Source organism: Hyperoodon ampullatus (assembly GCF_949752795.1).
Source record: "Hyperoodon ampullatus genome assembly, chromosome: 2".
NCBI lineage: Eukaryota > Metazoa > Chordata > Mammalia > Artiodactyla > Ziphiidae > Hyperoodon > Hyperoodon ampullatus.
This window is the reverse complement of record NC_136915.1, coordinates 38033322-38055811: the sequence shown is the minus strand read 5'-3', so window position 1 is coordinate 38055811 and position 22490 is coordinate 38033322. Positions and strand designations below refer to the sequence as shown.

The 22490-nt window shown below is 53.0% G+C and overlaps 1 protein-coding gene across 1 annotated transcript; it reads left to right on the top strand.

Annotated features, from left to right (window-relative positions):
* Positions 1-1009: 1009 nt before the first annotated feature.
* Positions 1010-15857, top strand: PTCH2 (patched 2; the record flags this gene model as incomplete). The annotated part of the gene is made up of 22 exons (XM_079698001.1): positions 1010-1081; positions 1530-1722; positions 8045-8234; positions 8342-8411; positions 8600-8691; positions 9332-9527; positions 10128-10249; positions 10398-10545; positions 10631-10762; positions 10845-11000; positions 11085-11177; positions 11456-11581; positions 11675-11793; positions 11900-12248; positions 12402-12714; positions 12806-12948; positions 13023-13203; positions 13331-13611; positions 13701-13838; positions 14891-15033; positions 15121-15220; positions 15594-15857. The coding sequence occupies 22 exons, from the start codon at positions 1010-1012 to the stop codon at positions 15855-15857; spliced, it is 3621 nt and encodes a 1206-aa protein (XP_079554127.1).
* Between the last annotated feature and the right edge of the window lie 6633 nt (positions 15858-22490).

The window sequence follows — 22490 nt, the reverse complement described above, 5'->3', positions numbered from 1 at the left end:
GTTCAGTTTGGGGTCTTTTTTTTTTTTTTTTTTTCCAGGCCACGCTGAGAGGCTTACAGCATCTTAGTTCCCTGACCAGGGATTGAACCCGGGCCCTCGGCAGTGAAAGCGCGTAGTCCTTACCACTGGACCGCCAGGGAATTCCCTCATGCTCCGTTTTGAAGGTGGCCTGCCAAAACAAAGAGGGCCACGTGTACAAAGGCAGAAATACATGGAATAACATGGTGGCTTTAGGAAAATACATGTGGCTCTGCAGGGCTGGAAGGAACATGGGGTGGGTGTGAAGGAACTATGGGAGGGAAGACTTTGATTAGATCCTGCAGGGCCCTGTGCTCCAAGTGGGCTTTGTGTTTTGCAGCTGTCATCAGATTCGCATTTTAGAGAGATGACTGGCCTCAGTGGAGAGAGTGGACTGAAGGGGGAGAGAATGGAGGCAGAGAGCTGTGAAAAGCAGTCTTTGGGTCTTGGCTGGGTCGGCCAGCAGATACCTTTTCTCAGCATTGGTCTCTCCTGACTTAACATTTGGCCAACGCATCGCCTCTCCGGGTTCTCCCTCCCTCCTCCTCCCCGAGGGCAGGCAGGCGGGTGGGGAAGCGAGGAGAGGGGTGGCCCTGCCTGGGTGGTCTCCTGCCCCGCCCCCCGCGGCGCCGTTGCCTAGCAACGGATCCGGCCGCGCAGCTCCGGGTAATTTGCCGGCGACTAAGCCAAAGGGAGGGCGTAGCCCCGGCCTTTCCCTTTTTCTTGGACTACAGACGCCTCCTCAGCACTGCGGTCGCCACCTCGAGCCGCGCCGGGCGTCGCGTAGCTGTTCCTGCACGCGGGACCCACTTCGGCCCCGCACCGCCCTGCACTCCTACAGCTCACGGACACCACTGTACACCCGTACCCGCGGCTAAGCGGCCCCACTGAATTCCGACGCGGGACCTCGCGGTACCTGGGACCAGGCCAGCCTATGGGGGCTCCCAGATAACGCGGGTTGGGGGCGCCCATGCCCCCCATCCCCGCCAGCATGGCTCGGCCGCCACCCCTCGGGGAGCTGCCCCCGGGCTACACACCCCCAGCTCGATCTGCAGCACCCCAGGTGAGTGGAGGGGAAGCCGGAAGAAGGGGCCTGGTCTAGAGACCCCAGGTCTGTCACTCGGCAAGGTGTGATGTCTCTTAAATGCCATGTGTTACTGGCCCTCGCCCGGGAAAGCTGTGTTGTGTGTCTGTCTGTCCGTGTCTCCTCCTGCTCTGCCCGGTGAGAGTAGGTGTGTCTATGTCCACCTCTGTGCACCTGAGAACAGGTGTGTGTATATGTATCCTATCTCAGAAAAGGAATCTGTGCCTTCCTCAGGGGTATATTGGGTGGGAAGCAGGGAGTCGAGTCAAATTTTTTCCAAGTTTGGGCCCGTGTCTGTTTAGGTCCTCTGTCTTGTATCCAGAAACCAAGAAGCTAGAGCTTGGTAGAGGGTGTAATAAGGAGAAAAGGGAAAGGTTTCATGCGTTGTTGCAGTAATGCCTGGCTGACCCTTCTCTTTCCACCCCAGATCCTAGCTGGGAGCCTTCAGGCTCCACTCTGGCTTCGTGCTTACTTCCAGGGCCTGCTCTTCTCTCTGGGCTGCGGGATCCAGAGACACTGTGGCAAAGTGCTCTTCCTGGGACTTTTGGCCTTTGGGGCCCTAGCACTGGGTCTCCGCGTGGCCATCATTGAGACAGACCTAGAACAGCTCTGGGTGGAAGGTGAGTTGTGGACACTGGCCATAGCTGCTTGGGTATGGTGAGAATAGGGTGAGGAGCTGGCTACTGAGTTCTAGTGGGCTTTGTGCTGGGTCTGGAGGGGGCACCTGCCTGCCAGAGCCTGGGCGTCTGGGAGCCCTGCTCCCTCTCACATCCATAAATGGACATCTACAGATGGTGGAACCCTGTGAATGGGTATATGGAACAGTTATCTGTGAGTGCGTGTGTGTTTATTTAGCATTTACTGGCAATCTTTTATATATATTTGACTGCACTACAGTGCTTGTAAAGGCAACTAAAACAAGACCCATCTTTCAGTAGCAAGGAAAGTAAAATATATGCTGGGATATAATATACAATATAATACAAAGCAGAAAATGATTATGTTGTATAAAAGAAGGCAGGGAGAGATCGCATCTAACTAGGAGAATCAGAAAAGTTAGAACTAGAAGGCTGGGGAAACAGTAAATCATCTGGCAGGCCTCCAGGGAGAGGTCCCATACACCGAGGTCCCCTGCAACCATTTAGTGGAAAAGTGGCACAGAATCTGTACTTTGAGGCAACAGCAGAGTCAAATGGAACCAGATCTTCACTTCCTAATGGCAGCATTAGAGTAAAACAATTCCTTAGTAATAGTTTTGACATAACTCTCCTTTGCTGGAGCCTGGTATGGCAACCCTTTAACAGAGTCCAACTCCCCTCTGTTCTTTCCTGGGAAATTTACATTTGTGGGCTCTCCCAAACCTCCCCCAGCCCTGGCCCACACCCAAAGGCAGGGCCCAGGTTAGACTCTCACACCCTTGAGTTATTTTAAATGCTAGCAAGCCCTAGGATCCAGAGCAGATGTTTCTTGGAGCCTGCCTGCCTACTGGGCTCCCACACCCCATCCCCACCCAACCCCCCAGCCCTCTGCAGACCCTCACATATATACACACTCTAGGCCAGCCCTGGGGTCCAGAGCGGATGTTTCTCTGTGCCTGCCTACCCCCAGCCCCAAGACAAACGTGCGCACACACGCACATGCACATAGCCCCGCCCACACTACTGCTGCCTGGGTGGTCCCAAATGACTCTTGGATTTCCTGCCACAGTAGAGGCTGTCTCCCACCTCTTCTTCCTTCTCCATTCCCCAGATCTTCCCAATCTAAACACTGCTTGAACCTCCATGTTTCCTCATGCTTTCTCCTACACTCCAGCACAGGATAGGCTAGATCCCACTGGATTTTTGCTGCTGCTTGTGCGAGGGTGATATAAGAGGGTGGTAATCAATTCCTAGGTCTTTTCTCTTTATGTCAGAATATCACTCTGGGGCTTCCCTGGTGGCGCAGTGGTTAAGAATCCGCCTGCCAATGCAGGAGACACGGGTTCGAGCCCTGGTCTGGGAGGATCCCACATGCCGCGGAGCAACTAGGCCCGTGCGCCACAACTACCAAGCCTGCGCTCTAGGGCCCGCGAGCCACAACTACTGAGCCCACGTGCCACAACTACTGAAGCCCACACTCCTAGAGCCTGCGCTCTGCAACAAGAGAAGCCACTGCTATGAGAAGCCCGCGCACCACAACGAAGAGTAGCCCCCGCTCAGCGCAACTGGAGAAAGCCTGCGCACAGCAACAAAGACCCAATGCAGCCAAAAATAAAAATAAATAAATTTATTAAAAAAAGAAAAAGACATTACTTAAAAACAAAAAAGAATATCACTCTGCCCTGTATTAGCTGGGGCTATGGGTGAGGTAAAAGCAGTGATCTTGACCTGATCTTTTCTCTGTACATCTGTCATTGAGGCTTCTTCCAACAATGCCCTAGGCAGTGAGGACTGAAGGGTATTTTCCATTCCTTTCCTGTTTTGTTAATGCAGAAAGCAAAGAAAGAAGCTAGACATTAGCTATCAGTTCTGGACTCTCCAGCTTTGCCATGGTGAGATTTGGAATGTGACTTCTCCTTCCTGATCAATATTAGAGCTGAAGGACTCAGATAAATTCTCTAAAATAAAAATCACAGGGGATCCCCTGGTGGTCCAGTGGTTAGGACTCCGTGTTCTCATTGCCGAGGGCCCGGGTTTGATCCCTGGTCGGCGAACTAAGATCCTGCAAGCCAGGTGGTGCGGACAAAAAAAAGAAGAAGAAGAAGAAAGAAAGGAAGGAGGGAAGGAAAGAAAAGAAAAGGAAAATCACAACATGTAGCCCAACTAGTACTTACAGGAACAGTGATAGAGATGGTTTGAAACTGGAGCTGTCCCTGAAGATAAGGAACATACAGCCCTTCTGTCTGGAAGGCAGGGGACAGCCACATATCAACTGGTAGAACCACTATTCACTCAGACACCCAAGGCTGAAACCTTGAGAGTCAGCCTCAGTTCTTCTTGCTCACCTGATTGGTCACTAAACAATTAAAATTCTTCCTTCTCAGCCTCTCTCAGATCCCTCCTTTCCACGCTTGCGGCTGTTGCTCTAGTTGAGGCCTGGCAGTACACTCCTGATTGTATCATTTAGCATGCTTTTAGCCACACGAAAGAGAAAGGGAAAGAGGGAGGGTAAGGAAGAAGAAGACTGATTTATTATCCCCCGCAACAAGGAGTCTAGCAGTAGACAGTAGAGAAGTTCCAGAATGGATAATTCAGCAATCTAAGGACATCAGCAAGGACCCAGTTTCTTTCTGTCTTTCTCCTCTGCCTTCTGCATGTTGGGCTTTTGTCCTCAGGCTCATCACCTCCTTCTCCCAAGGTGGCTTCTGCAGTGGTGGAAAAGGGAAGTCATCCCTGTCTTGCATCCCATTTTGAAAGTGAGGAAAAATACACCACCTACCCCTCCCCACCATCCACCCCCACCGATTTCCCATTTGGTTATATACTTTGGCAAGAACTGTGTAGCATCCTATGCCTAAATTCTTCACTTGGCAAAGACGGTGGAATTACTGTGATTGACTTATCAGACTAATCAAACTTCACCTCCTAAGGCTGGGGAAGGGCCCAGCTGCCCTGAATCACTAGGCCTTTCAGAGGATGGCCCAGGAAACTGAGGTCTATTAAGTAACTGATCTTTCCCCCTCACCTTCAAATCTGCCTCCGCACTGCCCTCCTGTGGTGCTTCTAAATCTGGCCAAGTCAATCCCTGCTTAGAGTCCTTCCACCACTCTCTACTGGGTTCTGGGGAGTCTCCAAAACCAAGTTCAAGCTCCTTAGCATAATCTAGGTTGCTTATCCAGCTTTGTCTCTGCCTCACTCTTAGCAGCCCAGCAACACGGAGCCTCTTACAGTTACCTGCACACACTTGGTCCAGAACCCCTTTCCCTGACTTCTTTCCCTGGCCAACTCCTATTCATCATTCACAGCTCAGCTCCAGAATATATCAGGTGATGAAAAAGCCAGGTCATCTCACTTCTCTGCTTAAAACATAACATGGCTCCCATTCCACACAGAGACAGCTTGAGTCCCTACAGTAGCTTACAGGTCCTTACATGTGAAATTTCTGGACCAAAGATTATGAACATTTCTGAGGATCCTAAAATATACTGCAGTATTGCTTTCCCCCAAATATTGTACCAAATTAAACTCCTGCGGTAGGTAAGTTAGAATGCATTCCTGTAAGCCAGAAATGAGTACTACCAATTCTTAAATTTTTGCTAATTTGAAAGATGATAATTCATTGCTATTTTAATTTGCATTTATTGGATTACCTATAAAGTGGACTCTCTTTCCATGATGGCTAACCAGTTATATTCTCCCTTTTGTAAAGTTCCCCCCCACCACCACAGTTCAGTGGCTATTATTTATTTTAACACCTTTATTGGAGTATAAATGCTTTACAATGGTGTGTTAGTTTCTGCTTTATAACAAAGTGAATCAGCTATACATATACATATATCCCCATATCTCCTCCCTCTTGTGTCTCCCTCCCACCCTCCCTATCCCACCCCTTTAGGTGGTCACAAAGCACCGAGCTGATCTCCCCTGTGCTATGCGGCTGCTTCCCACTAGCTATCTACATTACGTTTGGTAGTGTATATATGTCCATGCCACTCTCTCACTTTGTCCCAGTTTACCCTTCCCCCTCCCCATATCCTCAAGTCTATTCTCTAGTAGGTCTGCGTCTTTATTCCCGTCTTGCCCCTAGGTTCTTTATGACCTTTTTTTTTTTTTTTAAGATTCCATATATATGTGTCAGCATACAGTATTTGTTTTTCTCTTTCTGACTTACTTCACTCTGTATGACAGACTCTAGGTCCATCCACCTCACTACAAATAACTCAGTTTCGTTTCTTCTTATGGCTGAGTGATATTCCATTGTATATATGTGCCCCTTTTGTAAAGTTTTTAACAAATGTGATGATTTTGATGTCTCCTTCCCCTGTTCCCCCTGCTTCTTCCCCACTCACTTACAGTCTCTTTTTCTCTCCAGTTCTTTCTCATTTTTCCATCATATCATTTCTCTCCCAGCAGCTATTGAATAATAACACCATATCTGTACCTACTGTGTTCTGGACAACTTCCTAAGTACTTTGCTTGCATTGATTCTAATTCTACCAAGGTAGGCATTTCTCCATTTCACAGATGAGAACATTGAGGGTCAGAGAGACTAAGTAATTTACTCAAGCACAGACCAAGCATCAGAGCCAAGACCCAAAGCCAGGTCTGTCCAGAGCCTTTGTGCCCCCCCCGCCCCATCTCTTCTTGCCTCACAATACATCCTAGTGCATCTGTCCTCATATCTGTCATCAGCAGCAGCAGCAAAGACTTATCTTTTTCTCTTCCTCATTTTCTCTGAGGATTCCTTATTCTCTTTGATGTCGTGTTTTTTGTTTTTTTTTAATTTTTTGGCCACACCACGTGGCTTTCAGGGATCTTAGATCCCTGACCAGGGAACGAACCCGTGTCCTCGGCAGTGAGAGTGCAGAGTCCCAACCACTGGACCTCCAGGGAATTCCCTTGATGCTGTATTTTAAATTGTGCTTGTCTCTTTCTCTTGCTTTCTTATTAGCTCTGTCCGGGTTCCTTCTTTCTCCCGTGCCTCCTTCCCCTCAGCAGACACACTTACTGTGAGGAGCTTATCTCTGCCCTCCCCTCCTGTCCCTCCTTGTGGCAGCTCTGGCCCAAGCCTGGTGAAATAAACACTGCAGTACGGACCTACTGCAGAGGAGTGGGGAGTCAGGAAAGGAAGAAAAAGAGTAGGTGGAATTGCCAGCGGAGAAGGCAGGATGATGGCTGTGTGAGACTGTTGTGGGAATGGGAGGTGTGAGCATATGGGTGAATCTGTGATGGGGAGTTACCAAGGGTTTGGGACTCACATGAGTGAGGGGATTGTGTGGGTTTGGAAAAGAGATTGGGGAGCATGATAATCCCAGGTGGGGCTGGAGTCTCAGAGAAGCAGTCCGTTGGGCCCCAAGGGTGGCAGTGACCTACAGGAAGAGGCCCCAGATGGGTTGAAGCAGGATTATGGGTCTAAGACCAGGCCAAGTCCACAGAGCCTCCGAGGTGGTTTGGCCCTGGCCCTCTCCTCCCCCAAACCACAGACAGGTCATAGCATCCCTCACAGCATCCCCGCCTCCCCAGATCCCAGGTACAGAGCTGGCCTCCGTGGCCAGTGCAGTGCAGGACTTGATCAAGGAAGTGAAGGCAGGCCTGGTGCCGGGACTCCCCGTTGTCTGAACAGAGAGACTGGTGAAAGGGATCTTTTTCCCCAGGCCCGCTTTGATGTCACCTCTGCCAGGATCCATGAGTGCTTCCATGAGTGGAAGGAGTATGTTGGCAGCATCACACTGAAAGACCGTCTGACCCTCCCCCGCACCTGTGCCACTACAGAGCCATCATTGCCAGGCACACCCCACCCCTTTGCAGAGCAGTTTGCAAAAAAGTGTCTGGATATAAACCACTGCCTGGGACAACCTGAACTAGGAACCAGCCCCAGCGCTGGACCTGTTCTTTTAGGAGACCCTCCAAGGGCAGCCTCTCTATTGGCCCCTCTGTCCCTCCTTGTCCTCCCCACCAGAGTAGAGAGGGACTGAGTGAGGGCTCCCTTACCAGGACACCCCCAGAACCCCACTCTGGCCCAGCTCATGTTGATCTCTTGTTTTAAAGTTATTTGCTCCAAACCCAGCCAGCCGGGTTCATGCTTAAACCTTAGGTCGCACAAGAATTCCACAGAGCCACACAGCTGGACCTCTCCACTCCGGATTCCAAGCAGAGGGCCAGGAGCCTGGGAGTCAGCATGGCCATCAGGGAGAAGCTTCCCCCACTTGTCCTGGGAGGCTTCTGTGGGTTAGGGTCCCACGTCCCCCAGAGCTCTGATCCACTGAGGCTCTTTCCCCCCAGCTTTTTCTCTCTGCTCTGGCAGCGGGCAGCCGGGTGAGCCAAGAGCTGCAATACACCAAGGAGAAGCTGGGGGAGGAGGCTGCATACACCTCCCAGATGTTGATACAGACCCCGCGCCAGGAGGGGGAGAACGTCCTCACGCCTGAGGCACTTGGCCTCCACCTCCAGGCAGCCCTCACCGCCAGTAAAGTGCAAGTATCACTCTATGGAAAGTGAGTCTGGCTGAGCCCCTGAGCAGTTGGGGGTGAGAGGTGCTGCAGCAGGGCTGGAGCGGGAATCCCCCTCTTCTGCTGATGTCCTGTGCCCCTGGCTATTGCAGGTCCTGGGATTTGAACAAAATCTGCTACAAGTCAGGAGTTCCCCTAATTGAAAATGGAATGATTGAGCGGGTGAGTATCCTGAGCTGTTCTCTGAGACTAGGTAGAGGTGGAGCCTTTTCTGCAGTACGGGAGGGCTTGGAGAGACGGGGGTGGGGGGGGACGTCGGGAGGTGGGGGCATTGCAGAGGGCATCCTACAAAGGTCATGGAGAAAAGAGCCCAGGGACAGGACTGATGTGGCCTTGGATGTCCCTGGCAGATGATTGAGAAGCTGTTTCCCTGCGTGATCCTCACCCCCCTCGACTGCTTTTGGGAAGGAGCCAAACTCCAAGGGGGCTCTGCCTACTTGCCGTGAGTGCTGCCACAGCTGCTCCCAGGGCCCCGCTTCATCCCCTGCCAGGAACTCCCCAGCAGAAAGGAGGGTGGGAGTAAGGATGATGATCAAAAGCTCACCCAGGGCCTAATGACCTCCCAGGCCAGGCTCAGAGCACTGGCAGCCTCAGGGCTCTCTCCACATCCCCCTTCCGCTCACCTCTGAAGGAGAGGCAGACCTGTCTTATTTAGACAAAACACGAAGATCTGTAAGATCTGAACAAAGGACAGAAAAGATCCCCAGAAAGACTTTGCCAGGGAGAGTTAACTAGGTGTCAGCTCAGCTGTGACCCAGGCCAGAAAGAAAACCTGTTATAAGCAGGTGCCTGTGTGGTTATGTATTAGAACCAAGGGTAGACGGTTTGAGAAGGAATGCAATGGGGCTTTTCTGGGCCTTTGCATTGTGTTAAGTACCATCTGTCTTGAGGTCCATCTCAGCCCCGGTATCTGTCCACAGCTCACTGAAGCAGCCTGCTGGGCTGAGCCTTGCCCACCCTCCACACAGACGGACAGATGAGCAGCTAGGAGGAGGGTGGGCTACTACATGGGTCCCATCGCAGTGGTCTGGAGGGTGGGCATTGATCCTTGATCCTCACCAACTCTGGGCTCTCCCCTGCAGGGGCCGCCCCGACATCCAGTGGACCAACCTGGATCCAGAGCAGCTGCTGGAGGAGCTGGGCCCCTTTGCCTCCCTTGAGGGCTTCCGGGAGCTGCTAGACAAGGCACAGGTGGGCCAGGCCTACGTGGGGCGGCCCTGTCTGCACCCTGACGACCTCCACTGCCCATCTAGTGCCCCTAACCATCACAGCAGGCAGGTGGGTTCCAGCCAGGTCTGCCAGGGACAGGTTATTTTCCTTCCCTTTCCCCTCATATGTTCCCCTGTTCTAGGAGAGAGCGGACTGCTCTGTCCTCTGCCCCCCATTTCCTGGACGTTGTTACCCTGCCCCCACTGTGCTAGACACCTAGAGGGTTCCATTCCTATTCAGCTCTGCTAAGAGACCCTCAAGTGGCCTATGAATCCCTTTGTCCTTTTCTAAACCCAGAAAAGCTGGACTTCATCAAAATACACGTGTACGGGGAAACAGGACAAATTAGCTAAGCACGAGTATCATACCTGATTTCCTGAGTGTCTGTGTGGCCCTGTGAACGTGGACCTTTTTCCAAAACCACCAGAGTTATGCCAGCGCCTCCCCGCAGCCTATCTCTAGGCCTCTGCTCCCTCTTGTGGCCTCCTCTCTGCAGGACACTAGCTGCTCCCTTACAGAGTAGGCAGGAGGCTCAGCAGAATAGTTATCTACACTCCAGGCCCACAGAGCTCCGTGGCAAGCATGGTTCCTGGAGGTTCCAGCCCAGAGACACCCAGTTACCCAAAACCAGGGCTTTGAGTAATGAGCCCCTCCGCTGTCCCCCTCCAGGCTCCCAATGTGGCTCAGGAGTTGAGCGGGGGCTGCCATGGCTTCTCCCACAAGTTCATGCACTGGCAGGAGGAACTGCTGCTGGGAGGCATGGCCAGAGACCCCCAAGGACAGCTGCTGAGGTAGGGCCTCCCCTGGGAGTTGGTAAGGGCACCCCAGGTATGGGGAGCCACACCCCGATGCCAGGCAACTCTGGCAAAAGCCCCTTGCACACCCCCTCCTGGGTGTTCAGACCAGCTCCGACCCCTGCTTCTCCTGTACCTCAACCAGGGCAGAGGCCCTGCAGAGCACCTTCCTGCTGATGAGTCCCCGCCAGCTCTATGAGCACTTCCGGGGCGACTACCAGACACACGACATCGGCTGGAGCGAGGAGCAGGCCAGCACGGTGCTGCAGGCCTGGCAGCGGCGCTTCGTGCAGGTCAGCGTGGAGGCGTGGAGATGGCGAGCGCGGCGCCCTGAGGCCGCTGCCACCTCCTGCCCCTCACACGGCCCTGTCTCTCCAGCTGGCGCAGGAGGCCCTGCCTGGGAATGCGTCCCAGCAGATCCACGCCTTCTCCTCCACCACCCTGGATGACATCCTGCACGCCTTCTCTGAAGTCAGCGCTGCCCGCGTGGTGGGAGGCTACCTGCTCATGGTGGGTCCTCCTGGCACCTTGTCCCCCACCACCGGCCCCCACCCTGGGAGGCCCTATCCAAGACTGCCCTCTCTCCCCACAGCTGGCCTACGCCTGCGTGACAATGCTGCGGTGGGACTGTGCTCAGTCCCAGGGTGCCGTGGGCCTCGCCGGGGTGCTGCTGGTGGCCCTGGCGGTGGCCTCGGGCCTCGGGCTCTGCGCCCTGCTCGGCATCGCCTTCAATGCCGCCACTACCCAGGTACATCAAGACTGCGGGGCAGACTTGGGGGCCGACGGCCCAGGCTGCTCGGTTCCCCCAGCTGCCCGCCCCGTGCCCCTCCAGGTGCTGCCCTTCTTGGCACTGGGCATTGGCGTGGATGACATATTCCTGCTGGCACATGCCTTCACAGAGGCTCCACCTGGCACCCCTCTCCAGGTGAGGCCTCGTCCTCCAGCCTGGGCTCATCTGAGGCAGTGCTGCGTAGGGGCTCAGAGCCTCTTTGTTTGAGTGACCTTGGGCTGGTAATTAACCTCTCTGTGCCTCGTTTCCTCATCCCTAAACAGGGGTAATAATAGTGCTTGTGTCGTAAGGGTTGTAGTGAGGATCCGTGAGGTAATTCAAGTCAAGCACTTAGAACAGCACGATAAATATTAACTGCTATGAGGCTCCTTTCCACCCCCTCTGCCGTCCTTCACGCTGCCTTGTCCTGACAGGAGCGCACAGGTGAGTGTCTGCAGCGCACAGGCACCAGCGTTGCACTCACGTCCATCAACAACATGGTCGCCTTCTTCATGGCCGCCCTAGTTCCCATCCCTGCACTGCGGGCCTTCTCCTTGCAGGTGAGGCCTCACAAACGGGGCCCGGGCTCAGGGTGGGCATGGAGCCGGAGCAGGCTTCATCCAGGCTTTGTGCCCCTCCTGTCCATCCCGCAGGCGGCAGTAGTGGTTGGCTGCAACTTTGCAGCCGTGATGCTTGTCTTCCCAGCGGTCCTCAGCCTGGACCTGCACCGGCGCCACTGCCAGCGCCTTGATGTGCTCTGCTGCTTCTCTAGGTATCCCTACCCCACCAGGCCATCCTTCCTTGGCCCCATCCCGTCCTGTCCCTTCAGCAGCATTTCCAGGCACAGACCCATCAGCCCCTCTCTCTGCCTCTTCCAGCCCCTGCTCTGCCCGGGTGATTCAGATTCTGCCCCAGGAGCTGGGGGATAGGACAGTACCAGTGGGCATTGCTCACCTGACTGCCACTGTTCAGGCATTTGCGCACTGTGAAGCCAGCAGCCAGCATGTGGTCACCATCCTGCCTCCCCAAGCCCACCTGGTGCCCCCACCTTCTGACCCACTGGCCTCTGAGCTCTTCAGCCCAGGAGGGTCAACACGGGACCTTCTAGGCCAGGAGGAGGGGACAAGGCAGAAGGCAGCCTGCAAGTCCCTGCCCTGCGCCCGCTGGAATCTTGCCCATTTTGCCCGCTCTCAGTTTGCACCCTTGCTGCTCCAGTCCCACACCAAGGTAAGCCTCCAGGCCCAGGCAGGTCGAGGTGAGACACAGCAGAGGCTTCTTAGGTATCTCTGGGCCCCAAGAAGGGAAGAGGGAGGGCTTAGCCCAGCATCTGAGGGCCCAAGGGTATCCCTGGGCCTCCAGCTTAGTTGCCATTTCCCACAGGCCATGGTGCTGGTACTTTTTGGGGCTCTTCTGGGCCTGAGCCTCTATGGATCGACCTTGGTGCAGGATGGGCTGGCCCTGACAGATGTGGTGCCTCGGGGCACCAAGGAGCATGCCTTCCTGAGCGCCCAGCTCAGGTACTTCTCTCTGTACGAGGTGGCCCTGGTGACACAGGGTGGCTTTGACTACGCCCACTCCCAACGCGCCCTCTTTGATCTGCACCAGCGCTTCAGTTCCCTCAAGGCAGTGCTGCCCCCACCGGCCACGCAGGCACCCCGCACCTGGCTGCACTATTACCGCAACTGGCTACAGGGTGAGAGGCAAGGAGACCGGCTGGGAGGGCTGCGGCCAGCAGGAGCTCCCAGAGCTCCAGGCCAACCGGACCCCACCCTGTTTTCTCCCAGGAATCCAGGCTGCGTTTGACCAGGACTGGGCTTCTGGGCGCATCACCCGCCACTCATACCGCAATGGCTCTGAGGATGGGGCCCTAGCCTACAAGCTGCTCATCCAGACCGGGGATGCCCAGGAGCCTCTTGATTTCAGCCAGGTTGGGAGAGGACTGGAAGGGTCAGGGGCTCTGGGCCCCATGGGCCCAGCCTTCAGCTCTCTCTGCCTCTACAGCTGACCACAAGGAAGCTGGTGGACAAGGACGGGCTGATTCCACCTGAGCTCTTCTACATGGGGCTGACCATGTGGGTGAGCAGTGACCCTCTGGGTCTGGCAGCCTCACAGGCCAACTTCTACCCCCCACCTCCCGAGTGGCTGCATGACAAGTATGACACCACCGGGGAGAACCTTCGCAGTGAGTCCCAGGGGAGCCCGAAGAGCCTAGGCCTGGGCCCACACAGGCCCTACCCTAAGGCCCTGCCCACTGCTCCCTGTGCTTACTGGCCACCCTTCCCTCTCCCTCCGTCCCCTCCCCTCCACAGTCCCGGCGGCCCAGCCCCTGGAGTTTGCCCAGTTCCCCTTTCTACTGCACGGCCTCCAGAAGACTGCAGACTTCGTGGAGACCATTGAGGGGGCCCGGGCAGCGTGTGCCGAGGCAGGCCAGGCTGGGGTGCGCGCCTACCCCAGCGGCTCTCCCTTCCTCTTCTGGGAGCAGTATCTGGGCCTGCGGCGCTGCTTCCTGCTGGCAGTCTGCATCCTGCTGGGGTGCACTTTCCTCATCTGCGCCCTGCTGCTGCTCAACCCCTGGGCAGCTTCCCTCATAGTGAGTCCTTGCAGGGGTGGGGCTGGAGAGACCCATAGCTCCCCACCCTGCCCTGCCCAGGAGCCCTGGGTGAGCCCTGCCCTCCCCAGGTACTGGTCCTGGCAGTGATGACCGTGGAGCTCTTTGGCATCATGGGTTTCCTGGGCATCAAGCTGAGCGCCATCCCCGTGGTGATCCTTGTGGCGTCTGTAGGCATTGGTGTCGAGTTCACGGTCCATGTGGCTCTGGTGAGCACAGGCACTAGGGGAGGGGTGGGCCAGCTGACTTGGTATTCAACAAATATTGATCAAGCACCTACTGTGTGCTAGGTACTATTTAAGAACTGAGGAGATAAGAGCACTACAGATGGGCTTTACCTTCAAGGAGATTATTCTAGAGCATAGAGATAAGCAATAAACAAGTAAACAAACAAATAAATAAGCAGCCATTTCAGTAGAGAGGAGGGACAAAGGCCTGACCAGAAAGGGGTGAGGACAGAATGGAAGGTGAGAAAATGGGAACCAGTGATTCTTTTGGATGGATTTACAGTGAAGAGGACCAGAGAAATGGGGTGGTAGCTGGATGGCAAGATCCCACCAAGACAGAGAGATTAGAACAGAGGCAGGCAGGCCTCTCGCACAGCCTCGTGGTCTCTGGCAGGGAAGGAGTGTGGGTGGGGTGGGGGGCGTGGACCAGCTGGCAGCTCCGGCACAGACCTGGCCAGACCCCGCAAACAGCTCCCTTCTTTCTTCCCCCATAAAAGCCTTATTATTTTTCCGCTTATAAGAATAATATATACTCCTTGGGAGACAAAAAATGTCAGCATGCTGGAAAGTACCAAGAAAGAATTAGAAATCCTCTGAAATGCCACCCCTAGAAGTTATCACTTTGGTGTCCATCCTTCTAGACCAGGGGTTGGCAAACGTTATTCTGTAAAGGACCAGATAGTAAATATTTTAGGCTTGGCAGGCTATATTGTCTCTGTGGCAACTCTGCCGGGGTAGCCCAAAAGCATCCATAGATACTATGTGCACGAAAGGGTGTGGCTGTGTTTCAACAAAGCTTTATTTACAAAAAAACATGGGACAGACTGTAGTTGGCCAACCTATTCTAGACATCCCTGTGTCTCACTCATCTATACAGTGTTACCTATATGGACTCGTGCTTGCGTCCTGGGCAGCTCCCAGGGACTCGGTTCACCTGGCCTTCTGTGGGCCAAGGCATGGCTGAGCCCTGGGGACACAGATGAGCTGGCCATGCTTGGCCAAGGAGCAGCTCCAGGACCACTTTATTCCCTTAGGGCTTCCTGACCTCCCAGGGTAGCCGGAACCTCCGGGCTGCCCGGGCCCTAGAGCACACATTGGCCCCGGTGACCGATGGGGCCATCTCCACATTGCTGGGTCTGCTCATGCTTGCTGGTTCCAACTTTGACTTCATTGTAAGGTAGGGGAGGGCTTGGGGCGAGGAGGCAGGGCTGGCCTGCACTGGCTGCAGGACCTGCCCAGGCTGACCGGCCCCACACACCCCCAGGTACTTCTTCGTGGTGCTGACAGTACTCACACTCCTAGGCCTCCTCCATGGGCTCGTGCTGCTGCCTGTGCTGTTGTCCATCCTGGGCCCCCCACCAGAGGTGACCACCCTCCTTCTGCTCCCAGCCCAGGGAACGGGGTGGGACAGAGCCAGGGCAAAATGCCCTCGGCGGCCAACAGACAGGGCTCAACTCACAGGGACCCCTCCCCATAAGTACCACCAGCTGAAGGTGGCAGCCTCCCCCTTCGCCCAGACATCATGTCCCTACCCCTCAGCCCTCCTGACTTCTTCCTGGGACCCACCTTAGCCGTTTAGGTGCAGGGTTTGCCCCAGACCTCGACATCCTGTCCCTTGTCAGCTCTCATATCCTGCTGGAAGCCGCCAAAGACCCCAGCTTCCCAACCAGGGAGGTGCTAAAGGGGGCTGCGTCCCCAGTAGCCCCTGGGCTCACTGGGGCTGGTGTCTCCCCCAAGGTGGTACAGATGTACAAGGAGAGCCCGGAGGTCCTGAGCCCACCAGCTGCACAAGGAGGAGGGCTCAGGTGGGGGGTAGCCCCCACCCTTCCCCAGAGCTTTGCCAGAGTGACTACCTCCATGACCGTGGCCCTCGGCCCACCCCCACTGCCTGGTGCCTACATCCACCCGGCCTCTGAAGAGCCTACTTGGTCCCCCGCTGCCACACCAGCTGCCAATGGCTCCAGCAACCTCAGTTCTAGGAGACCATGTCCAGCCACCTGATGAAAGAGCAGCTGAAGCATGGAGACCCTGTTCAGGCCACATGAAGGCACTGGGAAGCCGTGGGGGGTTATTGAACGCAGGGCGGACTCCTGGAGAGAGCCCTGCTGCTGCTGCTGTCTGCCTCCATCCCCTCCCCTCCCCAGCCATCACAGACCTCCCTGAGATCCACACAAAACCACCACCCTCTAGGCTGTGAGCAGCCTTGCACACCCGGGTGTTCCGTGTCTGTGCCCGTGACCGGGTGGGGTGAAAGCCAGCAAGCACTTCAGGCTGCAGTGCAGCCCTGTCCCCACTCCCACCCCACCCTGCTGCCCCCAGCAGACCAAGCCTGAGGGATCCTCTAGCACCCTTCGCCAGTCCTGGTCCCCCACTGCTTGCTGACTCCTGGGTAGGCGCTCTGTATCCTTGCCCACCTCTCACCACATAAATTATTTATATGGAGACGTTTATTTTTGTAGTTTGTATAGATGTTAGCTATGCTGAAAGTTTTATTTTTAAAAGTGAAATATATTCTATATGAACTCATCTCAAATGACTTTGGCGCTTTGTTTTCAGATAGAGCTGTGAGTTTGCAAGTGGAGGCGTCGGGGCCGCAGGTCGTGGGGCTACCCTAGTCCTTGGTGTGTTTATTCGCCTGGCACGTGAAGATGATGTTCAGCCAATGTGTTGGTCATATACGTGGTAACAGGGTCTGGCCGAAGTGTTTAGTACACAAAGTGATACAAATGTTTTTGATGTCAAACCCCACCGTGTGGCTTTCAGAGCCATCATAAGCCAGCCTTGCGCACCTCTCCAGACTCATCACCCACCTTCCTTTGTGAGCGGCATGGGGGGATGGGCAGAGGGACACAGCCAGGCAACAGGTGAGAGGAGAAGTGGAAGCAGATCAAGAAAGCATCTGAGGGCTTCCCTGGTGGCGCAGTGGTTGCGAGTCCGCCTGCCGATGCAGGGGACATGGGTTCGTGCCCCGGTCCGGGAGGATCCCACGTGCCTCGGAGCAGCTGGGCCCGTGAGCCATGGCCGCTGGGCCTGCGCGTCCGGAGCCTGTGCTCCGCAGAGGGAGAGGCCACAACAGTGAGAGGCCCGCATACCTCAAAAAAAAAAAAAAAAAAAAAAAAACAAAACAAAGAAAGCATCTGAGGGAATTCCCTGGCAGTCCAGTGCTTAAGACTTGGGCACTCTCATTGCCGGCCTGGGCCCGGGTTAGATCCCTGGTTGAGGAACTAAGATCCCACAAGCCATGCAGCCAAAATAAAAAAAAAGAAGAAGAAGGTGGCCAATTGAAACAGAGATGGGGATAGCAGGGAGGTATTTTAGGAGTTTTGTGCCCAGACCAACCTCCAAGGCAGAGTCTTCGTCAAGTCAGCAGTCAGCTTGGCGCCCCAGAGGCATCTTTTACCAGACAGCTACGGGATCAGTAGGGGCACTGTTGAAATTGAGGTTGCATTAGCAACCAGTGAGGCTCTGTATTTAAGCTGTTTGTTCTGTGAAGGCTGAACAGGCCCACTACACAGATGTCTGGACGGTTCTGGCCACACCCCTGGGTGTAGAGTACAGAGTCTCATCTGACGCATGAGGTGGGGGAGGTCTTTTATTGCCCTTCTCCAATTATCCCAGGGCTCAGTCTCAACTGACACACATACACACCCTGGATTCCAGCCACCCACTCACCAGGAACGATCCCACCCCCAGAGTACTGCCTTCTCACACTCCACCCCACCCCACCAGGCCAAAGGCCAGAAAATCATGTTCTGACCAAAAGTGGGCAGGGAGGTGGGGGGCGGGGGAAGACTTCTGCAGCTGAATCAACACTAAGATGCTTGAGAAGACTTAAGAGAAGCAGGCGGTTGGCTTGGAACCTAGAGTAGGGGATGCATCCAGGATGCCCAAGGGATGGACACTGGATTTGGAGCCAGTAGTGTTTGGGTCACTCTGGAGGGGCTTTTGGGTAGAGCAGAAGAGCTCACCAGGCTGGAATAGTGCAAAAGATGTCACTCCATCGGTGCCACTGACCAGCTGAGTGACCTGGAAAAGTCAGAGAACCTGAGCCTCAGCTTCTTCATCTGTGAAATGGGAAGATTAGAGCCTATCTTGTAGGGTACTAGTTTTTCCTTTCAGGATTTTAAATGAAATATTTATGTAAGACATCACCCGGCTTCTCATAGGTGCTCTCTATTTCTGTAGTTTGTGGGATATTAGATATGCTCAAAGTCTGTGCTCCAACTGCATGCTTAGTGAATAACCCTGAAACACTGCCCAGTGTCCTGGTGTGGCAGCAGCTGAAGGATTCCAGCCAGTTGGAGCCGGACCACCCCAGGAATGGTCAGTTCCGGGGCACTGACCACAGCCAGTCTTGGGAACAAGTCCCAGTGTTTGCAGGACAGCCCACCCTGTGTGGCAGTGCACACTATTCAGCCCTGTTCATGGCTCCCCATCACTGATATCACAAGATCAAAGCCAAGCCCTTTCCAGGCCTAACTCCATCTAGCCTCTGCCATCATCCCAGCTCTCTCAGGACACCGACTGGCCGGATTCACACCCTCATTCAGACACACCACACTCTACTCCAGACAGACTGATTACTTTCTATGTTCACCACCCATAACTTCACAGAAGCCATTCCCTCTGCGGAGAACACGTTTCCACCTCCCATAAACCCGAACCATCCTTCCAGATAAGTTGGATGCCATCTGCCCCAGAAGGGGTGGTGACCTGCCTCCTACATGGTCCAAAGTCCCTGAGTGTCTGTGCTCGACCGTTTCTGCTTCTGTCCCTAGAACAAGGTTGGGGGCGGGTGGGGGGAGGGGGTGGTCCCTGAGGGTACCGAATGGTAGGACTTAACCTCAGCCTGGGTAAGGAAGCGCCGGCTCCCGGGCGGACCCACAGCGACGAGAGAGCGCTGCAGCCCTGGGGTCCCCACGGTGCCGCCCTGCCTGGCCAGCGACTGGTGTCGCCCAGGGGCCGGAACGGCCTGCGATTTGCATACCCATGGTGCACCACGAAAAGACAGTTTCACGCTGCTTGAGTTCCCCCCACGGGGTTTGTCCACTGTTGCAGGGCACAGTGCCTATTAGAAATCTATGGTCTGTGTAAATCCCACGCAGGGAGTGCGAACTGCGCAGGAGCGGAGCAACCATAACTGAGCTGTTAGGTTGTTCTGGGAGTGTTCCAAGCGGAAGCGAGTAAGCATATTGTGGTTTCTTTTCAGAGTGTATAAATTTATCGCGTTTTACTGAAGATTTCCGTAAAGAGAAACAGTTTTGAGAGTTTGCCTTATTTTTTGAGGTTGCGTATTTTAGCCGGGGTACATTTTGGAGTTAAAAAAACGAGAAGTTAGGGCTTGATCCTGTATTTTAACAACTTGTCTGTAATTACCCGGGAGAATTTAAACAAAAGTTCCGTGTTGGATGTTGGAGTTCCTTTCCGATTATTCACTTCGTTTTGCGAAGTGTGCCTCTTTTACTTTTCTGCTGGTTTCTCTCCAAGGCTTCGCAGTAGGTGATGAAGTTGACGAAATAAAGGAAGGCGTGAAAAAGCACTGAACGTTTTTGGCTCGACGTACAGCGAAACAAATTAAACGCAACAGTGTTCATTTCCAATCAGGCTTATTGGTTCCCTTCCCAAAAATAGCAGAGAAGGCAGTTTGGTCAGATTATCTCCGTTTAATGCTCGCTCGATGCCAGTTTTCCGTGTAAATATACACGGCTCCTTCTCTTAAGGAGCTTAAGTTTTTGGTGAAACCAAGAACTAAAAAAAAAAAAAAAAAAAAATTGGGTACATAATACAGAATCTCAGTGAAAAGTGCTCTATAGCAAGAGCATTATTGAGAGGACAGGGCGAGCTAGCAAATGTGTTCTCTTGTTCCTGGGTCTTAGAAGATCTGTGGCTTTAAAGTGAATATTATCTCCTACCTGGTGTCCTCCGAATTCAGAGTCATCAGCTGCTCCCAGTGACTCTCATATTCAAAGTATATGCTTCACGCAACCGCATACGTTTTACCTCCTCCAGTGCTAGCAAGCTGGTCCAAGAGTTCTTGGATTCTGGCAATAGCCTCCCAACCCCCGCCTCACTCCCTTGACTGTCTTTGTCCCAATCCTCCACACAAAGGCCAAGTAATTGTTTAAAATGTAAATCCAATCACACCACCACATCGCTGTGTAACATGCTTTTTCTTCAGAGTGCAAACCCGCCCCGGAATATCATACATGCATTTCTTTACTTGTCTGCTCTTTCTCCTCCTAGAATGTAGGTTCTGTGAGGCAGAGACTTTACCTGATTTGTCCTCTGATAGATCCCATGACCCTAAATCAATGTCTAGCACATGAACACTCAATGAATATTTGTGTAACAAATGAATGAAGAGATTTATTTTCTAATCACATGTACTGTCCCACTACAGTCCTAAGCACTTTACAAAATTAATCTTCCTGAGAACTAAATAGATTCTATTTTTATCTCCATTTTATAAATAAAGAAACTGAGGCATAGAAAATTAAATAGCCTCAATCAAATCACAAAGCCAGAAAGTGATGGAGCTGAGATTCAAACCCAGGCAGCTTGGCTCCAGAAGAGGCGTTCTCTTCATCACTGTGCTACTTAGCGATGGGGTTCAGGACATGCCATCCTAAAATATGGCACCTCCACATTGAGTATTTTAAGCTGAAGGAGTTTGAGAAAACAGGAAAGTCATTCTGACCTCCTCACTCCCCCAACGCCCAACACACACACACACACACACCCATGAAACAGGTCATAAAACTCTCAAGTGAGAGCTGCCCTTAGTATACCGAGAGGAAAGGAGCATCATCTCCAAGGACAAGGAGACTCTGAGAATTCTAAAGGGCAAGTCTTGCTAAATTCCCCCCAGATTACTACCCTTTAACCTAGCATAAAAATACTCAGGCTTAACTGTTTCTTTTGGTCTTCATTTCCTTATGAAGGCTCCCATGTCACATAAAAACTTACATTAAATAAATTTGTAGGGACTTCCCTGGTGGTGCAGTGGTTAAGAAACTACTGAGCCTGTGCTCTAGAGCCTGCGAGCCACAACTAGTGAGCACTTGTGCCACAACTACTGAAGCTCGCACGCCTAGAGCCCATGCTCCACAAGAGAAGCCACCGCAGTGAGAAGCCTGAGCACCGCAACAAAGAGAAGCCCCCGCTCTTCGCTCTACGAAGACCCAAAGCAGCCAAATACAAATAAATAAATAAATTTATTATTTTTTTTAATTGTATGCTTTTCTCCTGTTAATTGTTTTTGTCAGTTTAATCTTCAGATCCAGCCAAGGACCTGAAGAGGAGCAAGGAAAACTTTTTCCTCTCAATATTACCTTTTCTTTCAGCAAAATGAATCATGCTCTACTTGGTCTGCACTGTGCTTTTCTTACCAAAGATCATGGATTTCTTTTTTTGTTTGTTTTTCAATTTTAGCTGCGCTGGGTCTTTGTTACAGCGCACGGGCTCTTCGTTGCGCCACACGGGCTTCTCTAGTTGTGGCGTGCAGGCTTAGTTGCTCCACGGCATGTGGGATCTTAGTTCCCGACCAGGGGCGGCACCTGCATCCCCTGCATTGGAAGGCGGATTCTTAACCACTGGACCGCCAGGGAAGTCCCAATCTTGGATAGTTTTTAATATCACTGTAGGAATATACCATAGTTAATTTATTTAACCAGTCCTCTAGGTTAAACCAGTCCTCTAGGACTAGTTTGTCTTCAATTTTCATTATCCAAACAAAGTGGTACGGAGGGTAACCACATTTTTCAGTCTTGAGAAATAATAGCAAATAACTACTTTTAATCCATGTGCAATATATTTTTACATAAGATCCCTGAGAAAGAAGAAAATTTTTTTCCAATTAGGGACTTCCCTGGCGGTCCAGGGTTAAGATTCCACACTTCCACTGCAGAGGGCACGGGTTCGATCCCTGGTTGGGGAACTAAGATCCCACAAGGCGAGAGGCACAGCCAAAAAAAAAAAAAAAAAAATTAATTGTCCCTAATTTCACACTGATAGTATCTTTTTTTTTAATTTTTATTTTTTTGGCTGCGTTGGGTCTTTGTTGCTGCACACGGGCTTTCTCTAGTTGCGGTGAGCGGGGGCTACTCTTCGCTGTGGTGCGGGGGCTTCCCATTGTGGTGGCTTCTCTTGTTGCAGAGCACGGGCTCTAGGTGCGCGGGCTTCAGTATTTGTGGCACGTGGACTCAGTAGTTGTGGCTCATGGGCTCTAGAGCGCAGGCTCAGTAGTTGTGGCACACGGGCTTAGTTGCTCTGCGGCATGTGGGATCTTCCCGGACCAGGGCTCGAACCCGTGTCCCCTGCATTGGCAGGTGGATACTTAACCACTGCGCCACCAGGGAAGCCCCACACTGATAGTATCTTAATGGAATAAAATAACATTTAAATAAGAAAACGAAGTCTTCACTGAACATTTACAGAGCACTGATTATGTGACAGGGACTGGGGAAGTAGAAATGAATAAGGCACCACTCCAGGCCCCAGAGATCTTTCTCCAGGCAGATTCAGATCCTCAAGAAGACAAAAATGTGTAACAAATTAAAAGGGAGCATGGGGAGTCTTCAATAACCAAGAAAGTAAATCCAGAGCTGGAGGACCATTGCCTTCAGGACCAGTGAA